This window comes from Monodelphis domestica, chromosome 2 (assembly GCF_027887165.1).
Source record: "Monodelphis domestica isolate mMonDom1 chromosome 2, mMonDom1.pri, whole genome shotgun sequence".
Taxonomy (NCBI): Eukaryota; Metazoa; Chordata; class Mammalia; order Didelphimorphia; family Didelphidae; genus Monodelphis; species Monodelphis domestica.
In genome coordinates this window covers 203,803,424-203,817,767 of record NC_077228.1, presented here as the reverse complement: position 1 = coordinate 203,817,767, position 14,344 = coordinate 203,803,424, and the positions used below count along the sequence as shown (strand labels likewise).

The 14,344-nt window shown below is 37.4% G+C and overlaps 1 protein-coding gene across 7 annotated transcripts in view; it reads left to right on the top strand.

Annotated features, from left to right (window-relative positions):
• Nucleotides 1-7,849: 7,849 nt before the first annotated feature.
• GPATCH8 (G-patch domain containing 8) overlaps nt 7,850-14,344 on the top strand; it is a 111,911-nt gene continuing 105,416 nt past the window's right edge. For 6 of the 7 annotated variants that reach the window (XM_056816947.1, XM_056816953.1, XM_007482444.3 and 3 more), the window contains exon 1: nt 8,191-8,239. Coding sequence is in view for 1 of the 7 variants with exons in the window: in XM_007482438.3 (XP_007482500.1) it covers nt 8,195-8,239 (45 nt within the window). In the remaining 6 variants the exon portion in view is untranslated. Of the gene's footprint in view, nt 8,240-14,344 lie in introns of all 7 variants that reach the window. The other variant, XM_007482438.3, reaches the window with a different exon arrangement.

Below are 14,344 nucleotides of genomic sequence, written 5' to 3'. Positions count from 1 at the left end.
TGGTCAAAGGATATGAATAGGCAGTTTTTAGAAAGCCACCTATAGGCATATGAAAAAAAAAGATCTAAATCATTCTTAGAGAAATGTGAATTAAAACAACTCCAAGATACCACATTACATCTATCAGATTAGCTAATGTAATAAATGTTAGAAGGAATGTGGGAAAATTGGGACACTAATATACTATTGATGGAGTTGCAATCTGATCTAGCCATTCTGGATAGCAATTTGGAACTATGCTTAAAGGACTCTAGAACTAACTGTGCATACCCTTTGAACTATCAATTCCATTACTAGGTCTATATCTCAAAGATTTTTTTTAAATAAGGGAAAAGACATATGTGTACAAAAATATTTATTGCAGCTCTTTTTTTGTTAGCAAAAAATTGGAAATTGAAGGGTAGTCCATCAATTGGGGAATGACTGAACAAGTTGTGATATGTACTTGAGTACTATTGTGCTTTAAGAAATGACAAGCAGGATGATTTCAGAAAAATCTGGAAAGACTTACATGAACTGATGCAAAGTGAAGTGAGCAGAAAAACATTGTGCACTGTGACAGCAATATTTCCTTATCAATGATAGTATATGACCTAGCTATTTTCAGCAATGCTGTGATCTAAGAAGAGAGTGAATTTGAAACTCAAAACTTAAAAAAAAAAAAGTTAAATGCTTTTACTTGTAATAGGGGGAAAAAATAAATATTTTTTTAAAAAGGATGAGAGGGATAGAGGCCAGCCATTTGTCTATAGTGTGAATCTTTAAAATGCTCAGACTCTACTTCAGAAGATTTGATTAAGCTATTCCCCATTTTAAACAATGGAGGTACTTGATCAGGAATATATTGGGAACTTTAAAATTACTCCACCCTGCTCAGACTGTACCTTAGGGGAAGATAAAGTTGTAAACTTCTGATGGAACAAATAGTAAATAGTAAAGCTAGAACCTTAAGCTAGGTCTATTTTTAGATCTAATACAAAAGGGTGCTATGTACTTTAAAGGTTAAATTAATCACTAAAAGGTCAGTCAACTTACAAAAAGCAAGCTTAACAAAAGAGGTGTGAAGTTTTAGTCTACCCAGAGAAGGTGAGAACTAAAGAGTGGTGAGAACTAAGAATGGGAAGTCCTGGGGAAAAGCATCTACTGTGATTGGTAGATGTGAAAATTTAGGGGAGGTGACATAAGAAAAATCTCTTTAAAAAGAAGGAACTTATTGAATTTGAGGTAGTTAGAGTTCGGACTAGTGGGAGTTTGGACTAGTTGGAGTTCCGACTAGTTGGAGTAGCTGGGTCTCTGAACTCAGTTCAGGAGTTGAGGATTTTAGTTAAGGACTGGAGTTTTGCTTGGGACAAATTTTGTGGTGAGTGATTAAAGACTGACTAGTCTCTCTTAAGGCTCAGGCCTAGGCCATTTGGCCTAGGCCCTTCATACTATTTTCTCTTATTCTCTCTCTCTCCCTTTCCTTAATTCCTTCATTTGTATTAATTAAAATCTCCATAAAACCCAGCTGACTTGGCTATTTTCATATTTGGGAATTTTTTCCCATGGCGACCACTTATTTTTGATTTAAATCAAGACACTAAAAATTATGTTTACAGTTTTGGCAATTCACAGTCTTGAAACCCACATTTTTGCGGTCACAATAGCCAGAGCTCCTTTAGCTCTGAAAGTAGACTAAGGATTTCTATCAAGCCTTCCTTCTTTTTTCTTTTTTCCCAAATCCTTACCTTCCATCTTGGAGTCAATACTGTGTATTGCCTCCAAGGCAGAAGAGTGGTAAGGGCTAGGCAATGGGGGCTAAGTGACTTGCCCAGGGTCACACAGCTGGGAAGTATCTAAGGCTAGATTTGAACCTAGGACCTCCCATCTCTAGGCCTGGTTCTCAATCCACAGAGCCACCCAGCTGCCCCCTCAAGCCTTCCTTCTGATGTGTACTTGTTCTATGACTACAGGCAAGTCATTTAACTTCTTGTTGACTAGGCTTCTCCCTAAGACTAGAGGATTTTTACTTATTTATTTTTATTCCAAACTAAACAGAGTAAAAAACTAGTATTTTGATATGCAAACTATAATGGAAAGGATTGAATATGAGGTCATTAATTTCTGTGACTTATAGCTTGCTTTTAAATATATATATGATTAATATGGAAATATATTTGCATGACCACATATATAACATATAACAAATTGCTTGCCTTTTCAATAAAGGAAGAGATGAAAGAGGGAGGGAATTTGAAATTCAGAATTTTTAAAAATGTTAAAAATTATTTTTATATGTAATTGTAAAATAAAATATAAATTTTTTTAAAAATAAAATATATATGCTAATTTTAATATATTGCTTTCAAAGCTGTCCTGTCTACATTTCCTTCTGAATGCCCGTTTTTCCCTATACATTTATTTTTAAAGTTAAACTTAACAATATTTTCCAATGAACAAAATTGATTCCCCTCCCCCATTTTCCTCCTCTCTCTTCTTTTTTTTTAAAAGAAAAAAATTTGTGACAAAATTGCATAGCCAAGAAAATAAAATTCCAGCATTGGCTACGTCAAAAAATATGTGTCCAAATACCTCAATCTTCATCCTAAATTCATCATCTCTTTGTTAGAAAGTGAGTAACATAATTCATCATTGGTTCTCTGGAATCATAGTTGGTAATTGTATTGATCAGAATTCTGAAGTCTTTCAAATTTTTTTTGTCTTTACAATATTGTATAAATCATTCTCTTGTTTCTCATTTTACTCTGCATCAGTCTTTCTAGGCTTCTCTGAAACTATCTCTTTTATCATTCTCTTAGAGTGCAGTAGTATTCTATCACATTTGTATACCCTAACTTGTTTAGTTGTTCCTCAATTGATGAGCATCTCCTCAGATTTGACACCTCAGAAAGCATTCTAAATGATTTTGTATACATGGATTATTTTCCTCTTTCTTGGATCTCTTTGGGATATAGACCTAGAAGTGATATCATTGAGTTAAAAAGCATATATAGTTTAGTAATTTTAGGTGGAAGGTTCATAGTTCCAAATTGCTTTCCAGAATGGTTTGACCAATTCATAGCTTCACTAGAAGTGTGTTAATAAACCCATTTCCCCACAGCCTCTCCAACCATTATCGTTTCCTTTTTCTGTTTTCTTTGACAATCAGATGGGTTTAAAGTAGAACTTGAGTTAATATAATTTCCATTTACTTATTTATTTAGAGCATTTTCTATCATAGGGTTCTAGATAACTTTGTGGTTTTTTCTTCCAATTATACCTCTATCGGGGTGTATGGGGTGTTCAGGGAGGGGTAGTATCTCTGGTATGGAGGGCTTGTTGTGCCCTCCTAGGGCAGCTCTCCAGCCTCGGACCCTCACCTGACACCCAGCTCTCACTTGTGGCTCCCAGTAGCTGCTAGCATGCGGCAGCGGCCACACCCCGGGGAACGGCTTCGACAGGCCGGCTAAACCTTGTGAGGGTAGCCATCCGGTCGTTGACCCCTGGTGAACCAGGGCCTTGCTCACCCAGCATGTGAAGACTGCTTCAGCAGAACAGATGGAAGAAACCAATAAGAAGGTTCAATGGCTGAGATGGCGACGCAGCAAAGCACTGTGGAGTGCTTAGGGTGTGTTGTAGCACAAAGGACAACATGGCCATCCAATGCAGCTGAGGAAGTCTCCAGGTGTAACGACTTTTCGTACCAATGGACCCAGGCTTCCAATGCCGAGAGAGTGGGACTGTCTCTGTGCATCAACTTTTCCACTTAAATCTCCTTCATGCACAAATGTCTTTGTGCACACTCATCTATCATAGATGAAAACACACAAAGACAATCGTCATCCTCGGTTACTGAGAGACTACTACTATACCTCTATCACATTTTCCCTTTGTGCCTGCTTTTTCTTTTTTCCTTCCTTTTTAAGACCAAGCAAGAGTTAGAAAAAATTTACAAAATGCAAAATAAATAATTTTGATTACATTAAATTAAAAAAGTTTTGTACAAACAAAACCAATGCAATTAAAATTAGAAGGGAAGCAACAAATTGGGAAACAATCATTACAAAAACCTTTGACAAAGGTCTAATCATTCAAATTTATAAGGAACTAAATCAGTTGTACAAAAAATCAAGCCATTTCCTAATTGATAAATGGGCAAGAGACATGAATAGGCAATTTTTAGATAAAGAAATCAAAACTATTAATAAGCACATGAAAAAGTGTTCTAAATCTCTTATAAGTAGAGAAATGCAAATCAAAAACAACTCTGAGGTATCACCTCACACCTAGTAGATTGGCTAACATGACAGCTATGGAAAGTAATGAATGCTGGAGGGGATGTAGCAAAATTGGGACATTAATGCATTGCTGGTGGAGTTGTGAATTGATCCAACCATTCTGGAAGGCAATTTGGAACTATGCCCAAAGGACGCTAAAAGACTGTCTGCCTTTTGATCCAGCCATAGCACTGCTGGGTTTGTACCCCAAAGAGATAATAAGGAAAAAGACTTGAACAAGAATATTCATAGCTGCACTCTTTGTGGTGGCAAAAAAAATTGGAAAAATGAGGGGATGCCCTTCAATTGGGGAGTGACTGAACAGATTGTGGTATATGTTGGTGATGGAATACAATTGTGCTCAAAGAGACAATGAATGAACTGGAGGAATTCCCTGTGAACTGGAATGACTTTCAGGAATTGATGCAGAGTGAAAGGAGCAGAACCAAGAGAACAATGTATACAGAGACTGATACACTGTGGTAAAATCAAATGTAATGGACTTCTCTACTAGTTGCAATGCAATGATTCAGAACTATTCAGAGGGACTTATGAGAAAGAACCTTATCCACATCCAGAGAAAGAACTGTGGGAGTAGAAACACAGAAGAAAAACAACTGCTTGATCACATGGGCCATGGAGATATGACTGGGGATGTAGACTCTAAAGGATCACCCTAGTGCAAATATTAATAATATGGAAATAGGCCTTGATCAATGACACATGTTAAACCCAGTGGAATTGCATGTCAGATATGGGAGGGGGAGGGGGAGGGAAAGAACATGAGTCTTGTAACCATGGAAAAATATTCTAAATCATCTAATTAAATAAAATTTAAAAAAAATTCCTAATGGAGTCATGAGGAGTTGGATACAACAGAAAAACAACTAAACAACAGGAAGACTTTCCCAATCCTCTTTAACTCTTATGATTTCCCTTCTGTGATTATATCCAATTTATCCTTTTTATCTCTTGTTTTTACACAGTTGTTTGTATGCTGTCTCCTCTATTAGTCTTCTCTATTAGTTTGTGAGCTACTTAAAAGCATGGACTGATATAATGATATAATATTTAGCACATGGCATGTAATATGTACAATTAAAATGCTTATTCCCTTCTCCCCTACCCCTACTTTGAATTTCCATTAGTACAGTGACAGCATATAGCAGACACTTTATAAATGCTTGTCAACTTGATTTCCTTTGAAAACTGTCTATTCATATTCTTTGACCATTTATAATCAGTGCATTAAAAAATGCTCCAGATTCTCTTTTTAAAACCTTTCCATTACTAGCTCCTCTTATCTTTCATAATTCCCCCAGAAATTTAAAAACAACAAAAACTAGTTACAAATAAGCATAATCAAGAAAAACAAATCCACATATGTTGTCTGAAAATGTCAAGTTTCATTCTGTATCTTGCATCTATCAAGTTGCCCTGTTAAGAAGTGGAAATGTTAGTCATCTCTTCTCTGAAATTGTGGTGTCTTTAAAAAAAAAAAACCCAAAACACTAAAAATCCGTACTTTCTGTCTTAGAATCTATACTAAGTATCAGTTCCAAGGCAGAAGAACTGTAAGGGATAGGCAATGAGAGTTAAGTGACCTGCCCAGGGTCATACAGCTAGGAAATGTTCTGAAGTCACATTTGAAACCAGGACCTTCTGACTCTAGGCCTGTTGTTCTATCTGCTCTGATACCTAGTAGCCCCTTGTCACAGTTTCTTATCAGTGCTTATCATTTGTCTCTACAATGTTGCTATTATTATATAAATTGTTCTCTTGGGGGCAGCTGGGTAGCTCAGTGGATTGAGAACCAGGCCTAGAGATGGGAGGTCCTAAGTTCAAATCTGGCCTCAGCCACTTCCTAGCTGTGTGACCCTGGGCAAGTCACTTGACCCCCATTGCTTAGCCCTTACCACTCTTCTGCCTTGGAGCCAATACATAGTATTGACTCCAAGATGGAAGGTAAGGGTTTAAAAAAAAAAGTAAATAAATTGTTCTCTTGGTTCTGCTCACTTCACTTTGCATAAGTTCATTATAAGTCTTCCCATCAAATGAAATAACTTAACATAAAGAACTTAACATAAAATGTTACATAAATTCTATTTTTATAATTATTTCCAGTTTTTTCCAAAACCATTCTTTTAATAATTTAGGTCAAAATAATATTCCATTACCTTCATATTTTCAATATTTTTGTTGTTATTCAGTTATTTTAGTAGTGTCTAATTCTCCGTGACCCCATTTTGGGGTTCTTTGGCAAAGATATAGGAGTGGTTTGCCATTTCCTTCTTCAGTTCATTTGACAAATTAGGAAACTGAGTCAAACATGGTTAAGTGATTTACCCAGTGCCCACACACCTACTAAGTATCTTGATTTAGCCATTTCTCAGGCGATGGAGGCTTCCTTAGTTACTAGTTTTCTAAATGCAAGAAAAAAATATTGCTACAAATATTCTTGACCAAATAAGACGGAGAAAAAAGGAAGTAAAGAAGAAAGAAAGAAGTAATTTATTAAGCACTTACTGAATGTCAGACACCACTAAGTATTAGATATATAAAAACAACCAAAAAGAAAGATAGTCCCTTCCATCCAGAAGTTTACAGTCTAAGGGAGAGGATAATATATAAAAGGAAGCTGAAAAGAGGGAATGATGATATATACACTTTTGTACACACATACCACATAACTGATATATGTGTGTATCTCTCTCTATATATAAATATACACACACAGAGTATCCCAAAGCTATTTTAAGCTATTGAAACTTTAAATTGCACTAAGACTTTTGGGATACCCTTTATATTATAATAAGAGCTAGTATCTACATAAGGCTTTAAAGTTTGCAAGAAGCTTTAGAAGTATTATTTTATCACAACAATCCTAAGGTAGGTGCAATTTACCAGGGATAAAATTAGGTGGATCTCTGAGGTTAAGTGATTTGCTCAGGGTCACACAGTAAGGGTGTGTAAGACTGGATTTGAATGTTGATCTTTCTTACTCTAGATCCAGGCTATGTTCATGGCACCATCTAGGAGCCTCCTAAGTAAATGTAAGCACACACAGACACAATGTCCCAAAAGTCTTGGAGATGTTTAAACCATTTATTAAGTTATTTGTCAACATATTTAATATACAAAATAGATTAAATAGTATATATGTACAACATTATTTAACATACAATATTATTATAAAATATATTAAATAATATATTAGAAACAACAATTTATCATTAAGATTTACTAGTTTAAAACTACACAAAAGCTTTTGGGATGCCATCGACACACACATATGTATGTGTAGGTATCGCATATATGTGATGTCCCCAAAGACTTAGTACAGTTTAAAACTATTTATGATTATTTAATATGCGCATAAGATAGCTTAGTATATAAAAAATGAAATTATTTTTTATTCATCTTTAATAGCTTAAAGCTTCACTGATATATTTAGGACACTTCTGAGAGATTACATATATATTTATTTATATATGTGTGTATCTACACACATCTATACCTCCGCAGACACGGTCACACGCACGCACGGACGCACGCGCACAAACACAAAAGAAGGTAAAGACATCTTTCGACTTGCTTCTGCTCCTCCCCTAGGCGCTTTCCCTCAAGGAGCAATTAGTGCTCTTGAAATGTGAATACGCATGCGCAGAAGGCCTCCGCGGCTAAGGGTAGGGAAAGCCAGACGGCGCCGCCGGATCTCCTCCGGCTTGTATCCGGGCGGTGCCGTCCCGTCGGGAGCCCGCGAGCTCGCTCTCGAGCCAGCGCGCGGCCCGCGGGCGTGGGAGGAGGCCTGAAAGAGGGGAAGGGGGGAAGGGAGGAGCGAGAGCGGGAGCGAGCAAGGGCGAGGGAGCGAGCGAGCGAGCGAGCCTGCGTCGTAGTCGTCGTCGTCGTCGTCCGGAGAGGAGCTACACGGCGGCAAGATGGCGGACCGCTTCTCCCGCTTCAACGAGGACCGCGACTTCCAGGTAAACAGCAGCTCCGAAGCCGGCGCAGTCCGAGCCCCAAGTTTCCTTCCCAGCAGGCCAAACCCTGGAGGCGGCCGTGCTTGTCCCTCCGGGACCTTCCCTTAGGGGCCTCGGAGCCGGCGTTCTTTCCTCCCGCCCGCCCCCGGCTGCCTGGCGACCCAGCCTGAGGCGAGGCCGCTTCCCTTCGTACTGGCCCGGTTCCTTCTCCACCCCGACCTGTAGGCAAGGGCCTGCGGCCGCGTCGGGGGGACTCCCTCTGGGGCCCTTCCTTCCCCGGAGCGGGCTGAAGAATGTAGACTGAGAAAAAGGGGGAGTCGTTTCTAAAGTCTCCCCCTCACCAAAAAAAAAAATCCTTCTTTTTCTTCCAATTTCCATTTCCTTTCCTGGAAAATGGGTCCCTTTTCCGACTGTGGGTCTGTGTCTGTCTGGAGTGGTTCTGGGGTGAAAAGCGTTATTTCCCCCACCCCCCACCCTGCCACGGCCACGACTGTTGTTGTTGTGGTTGGTGTGGGGCCGCTAATTGGCTTCGGGAAACACGCGCGTCCTTGGGCAGCCCTGCCAGCCCTGGCCAGTCCCGGTGGCGACGGCGGCCGAGGGGTTGATAAGTTTTTGTTAACTTGTGTCCACGGATGGATTTATTTTATTTTATTTTTTTAAACTTCTCCTACCCCCCTCCCCCGTTGCAAAGGATAAATCCCGGGTGGGAAATGTCAGTTGTGTAGGATGAAGTTAAGGGGGGGGGGTGCGATAGGTTGCGGGGGGGGGGGGAAGCCCATAATTAGAACCCGTCATCTCTTAACCTGTTTCAAATTGCCTAGCTATGTAGCCGTCACCTTGGGAATCTTGGAGAATGAAAGTGATTGAGGAGAGGTCAGTTGATTTTGGGGTGGAAAATCGCACTTACGGAGTCTCAAAAAGAAACCGTATCCGACCAAAAGAACACTGCATTACTGCTGCACACCCTGGCAACAGTAATTTGGGTCAGGAGAGGAACACTGGAATTCAAATTTTCATCCGTCTGCTAGGTTTTGCTTAGAGCAGCCCGGAAATACGGTCGCTATGTTAAATTGCCAGAGGAAGGGGATGCAAGTTCTTTCCAGGTTGGAAAATGAAAGGGGATTACAGGCTAGCAGAATTGATAACTTCGTACTGTGCTTATGAGAAGGACCAAGTAAAGGACTTGGGGGTATTGAAAATCCTTCTAGTCATGTGCTCTCTGTGTGACTGCTGCACAAGGTGATTTAGGAATACAATGTGGGTCCTAAGAAGTTTGAGATGGTTTAAAACAACGATTGGATGGTCCGTGCTCTCTATTCTTAGTATTAGAAGCCCAGGAGATACCTCTTAGGCAACAGAAAATCTCACAATGTTGATTTTTAAAAAAAAAAAAAAATTTTTTTTTGGTTTTGAAGTGCTTTTCAGAGGAGAATTCAAGGTGACCTAATCCTATTGCAAATTGACATGTAAGTTGAACATTGAGGGGGAAAATTTTTTTTTAAGAGCGAATATTTGTGATGATCAAGCTCTCAGAATCTCTGCTGATCCTTTTTTCAAGAATAGAGGGGACAAAATATACAAGAACTTGTGAATAACCGCATGAATTTTATGATTGGAAAACTAGGAAGAGGTCTAAGATTCTAGTTTTTCAGAATCCAGTATGTAGATAAGATGATGTGTTCATAGTTTAGTCGTATTTATGCTAAATCTAATCCTGATAAAGAAGATCTGATATTAACTTATTTGAAGACATAACTATCAATCTCTTAAGCTCATTTTCTGCTTTTACATTAAAGTCACTTTTTTTAGGAGAAAAGTTACCTGTAGTCAGTTGTCATAACAGGTATTGGGGAAATATGGTACTCAGTACATTTTTATTGGTCATTATAATATGCTATATTTAAGATACTTGGAGCAATTTTTGTAAAATATTTGTCGCAGGGCTAAAATTTTGTTTCTTAATAAGAACTTAGCAAAATTAGCAAGTATGAACATTTCACTATATAGGGAAGAAAAGAAAAAGGATTGTATTTTAAATGGAACCCAGGTTTTTTAAAAGTTTCAGTTTTTTAAAGTGTATATTAAATTTAACACGAAAGTAACAAAACTTTCTTGCTCATCTATATCACTCTGTGGTTCTTTAAAATGTTTTTCCCTTCCTCTGGCTCTCCCTTCCCTTCCCTTTCTTTCCCAGCAGAAGCTTTCTCTGTTCACTGCACTACCAAGATGATTATCCAATGCTTTAGACAGTCCAATATTACATTAGCATGCCAATAAATTGAAATTGAGAAATAAAAGCTTTCACCTTGCTTATCCCAGTTTGATGCCACGGAGATTTTTGCTAGTTGATTCTGGTTTTGTGTGTCAGTATCTAAAATCCATTTCAAGGTTACACTTGCTTAGTGAACTTATGTACAGCACGGAATTTTCATATGTTACAATATTATATTAGTATGATTGCTTTTATTACTAATTACTATTACAATAATTTTAATAAGAGCTAGCATTTTTATAGTACTATGTGCCAGGTGCTTTACAAATATTATCCCAATTGATCCTTACCCAGGGAAGTAGGGTGGTTTTATGATCCCCACTTTATAATTGAGGAAACCAAGGCAAACAGATTAAATAATTTGCCCAAAGTCACATAGCTAGTAAGTAACTGAGGTCAAATTTGAACACAGATCTTTCTGACTCCAGGTCCAGTGTTCTATCTACCTACAAATACAGTGATCTTATCAAGTCAAACGCTATAGCTGGTGGAATTGAATGACAAAAGTATGAAGGAAAAAGTAAATGAATGTCATAGGTATCACAGTCATTGATAAAGTCCATATAGCTACTGTTTTACTTTGTCCTCTTTATTCTTCCTCTTTCTCTAGATCTGTTTCTTTTTGGTTTTCAGAGACTAGGTTACAAAGTGTCATACAAGATAGAGTGCAACTTCAATTTTTGTAGAGTGATCATTTGAATCATTGACCTATTTAAGGATTTATGGATTTGGTACAGCCTAATTTTATTAAAAATATAATAATGATGACTTTTTCTTTTTTTATTTGAGGTAGTCCTGGCATAAAATGGGAGAAATTGGGTCTCAAGAGACAGAAAGATCAGGGTTCAGTTTTGGTCTCTGACACATACTGACTGACTGTATGACTCTCTAGACAAGTTACTAACTTACTTTTTTTTTTGTCCCTCAGTCAGTTCTCTAAAGCTTCCAAAATAGGTGTTCATGCTCAGTGGACCGAGTATACTTAAAAAAAAAAATAAACCCTTACCTTCCATATTGGTTCTAAGTAGAAGATTGGTAATGGCTAGGCAATGGGGGTTAAATTACTTGCTCAGAGACACAGGACTAGGAAGTGTCTGAGGACAGATTTGAACCCATAATTTCCTGTGTCCAATCCTAGCTTTCTATCCATTGAACACCTAGCTGCCCCCAGTGTATTTGTTTAATATAAAATTCTCTAAGAACATATCATGATTCATAAATGCAATAAAAATGACAGCACTAATTGTGCACAAATTAATTTGTAGGATTCTTTATTACCATATTTAATTTGTCAAGAGGCATTATGGATTAGATGATAGTTCTCATAAAGTGTGGTGGGGGTTCTTGAGGCCCTTTCAAAGGATCTTCAAAGTCAGAACTCTTCATAATAATAAGACATGTTTATTAAAATACTCTTCTCTTTCCCATCTATATATCTGTGAGATTGGATTTTCTTCATATACTTCAACTAAAACAATGTCACCACAGATTGAAGAGATGGCTTGAGACATCTTCTATTAAACCAGACATTAAAGAGATTTGCGAAATATGTAAAATAGTGCTACTCTTCTCACTGAACTTTTTTCATTTGGGAAGAGTGATTTTTTTCATAAAATTTTGTTATTTACATTAATGTGTGATGAATATTATTTTAAGAATGAATTTGTTTAAACATTTCATCACTTTTAATTTCTAATATGATAAATATTTTAAAAACTATAATTCACATAATGAAAGCTCTTTGGAGTCCTTAATAATTTTTAAGAATATAAAGCGATCCTAAGGCTAAAATAATTGTGAACTATTGGATTAAGTATAGAGGACTGACCTTGGAGTTGGGAACATCTGGGTTTAAATCTTGGCTCTGATACGTACTGTCTGTATGGCTTCAGATATCAGTCAGTCTCTTATTGCCTCTGGGCAACCCTGTAAGACTATAAATTATATCATCCAAATAGAACATCAATAACAAAACAATTGAAACTGAATTTGTGAAATGGTAATTACTAGACTTGGCCCCAAAGAAGAGATATGAGAAGACACCTTCCTCATGTTTTTCAGAAGTGGGGAACCATGGATTTAGAGTGATGCAATTGTAATGCCACATTGTTTTGATGCTATGCTTAGATTTGCTGAATTGTCTTTTTTTCCCTTTCTTTTAAAAATTTATTTTTATATAGGATAGCTCTCTTGACTCCTTGTTTCTTGAACAAAACACGTGTCTTTTAGCTCTGGATGTTCTCACTAGCTGTCTCTTCCACGCTTGGAATATTCTCCCTCATCTCTGCTTCCTGGCTTTGCTTGCTTCTTTTGAGTTCCAGCTAAAATCACACCTTTTACTGGAAGCTTTTCTCTTAATTCGTAGTGCCTTCTTTTTGTTGATTATTTCTTATTTATCTTGTATTATATCCTGTATGTAGCTGTAGGTAATTTACATGTTGTCTCCCCCCATTAGATCATGAGTTCTTCAAGGACTGAGAATGTCTTTTTCCTTCTTTGTATGCACAACACTTAGCACAGTGCTTAGGAGTACATAGTTGTATTTAATAAATATTTATTGACCAACTCCCAACCATAGCCAATTGTGAGACTCATTTCCAACTGAATCATATCTACTTTTATCCTACGACATTCTCTTACTCAGGCCCCTCCTTTCCCTGTGCAAACTACCAGGCTTTCCCTTTACTCTTAGTGTCTCTGGACACCTAGAGCAGCAGCTATACTGGTGCAGTTAGGAAAATTACTCCTCTCTCATCACCTCATCAGAGCTCTGAAGCATTGACTGATAAATAAGAACTCCACTTTTCATTTGGGGTAGGACAGAATAGATCCCAAAGTTAATAAGTAAGCATGGTTTGGTTATGACAGATTATTACTTTTTAAAAGTCTTATTACTTTTTCTTTCCTTCCCAAAACCACCATTCTTTCAACTTTTCCTATTATCAAAGATTCCACTATTCTAGTCACTTTGTTGTTATCCTTGACTCCTCACCACTCATATCCAATCAGGTGCAGAATCTCACAATTTATATCTCCACATCTCTCATATGTTCACTTAAATCTTCTCACTTGGCTCTCCCCCCCCAACCCCCACAGTTTTGGTTCTTATCACCTCTCACCTGGACTGTTCTCCTAATTGATTTCTTTGCCTAAAATGTTGCCCTTTTAGTCTGTATCTGCCCAAATCTGACCATGTTGCTCTACTTAATAAGCTCTAATGACTCCCAGTTGATTTCAAGATGAAATGTATTTTATCCTTTACAGATTTCTCTTTTGTCATAACTTCCTTAACATACATGATTTTTAGTAAAATGGCATATGATTTATGAATAAGAGAACATATACTTTGAATGTACATGCTCCAATTTTTTGTTTTTAACATGTAATCAATTTTTACACATTACATTTAATCAAATTACATATAATTACACATACATGTAATAAAAAATTAGAGACCACTGACTTAGAAAATACATTCCAACTCTCTGTTTACAAATGGACTAGTAAATTACTGTTCCTAGATCTTGTCATACTAAATTAGTGATTTAGCTAGGATTAGAACTTGGGTTCTCTCAGTAGAAATAATCAACAAAACTGAAGAGTTGTTAGGAACCTTGAACCATCTAGTTCAGCCCATGCTTTTCTATTCTGGGTTGGACCTGGCTCAGGTCATCCTTTTAGTAATTTATGTTCAATATTGGAACAAAATGGGACATTCATAGGTCATTCAACAATTAACAGAAGGAGGTAGACTTAGCCATGGCAGGGGAAGATTCAACAGATAGGTCATTGAGAATATCCCCAGGTGATTCAGATTTTGGAGAGCTTCCTATCTT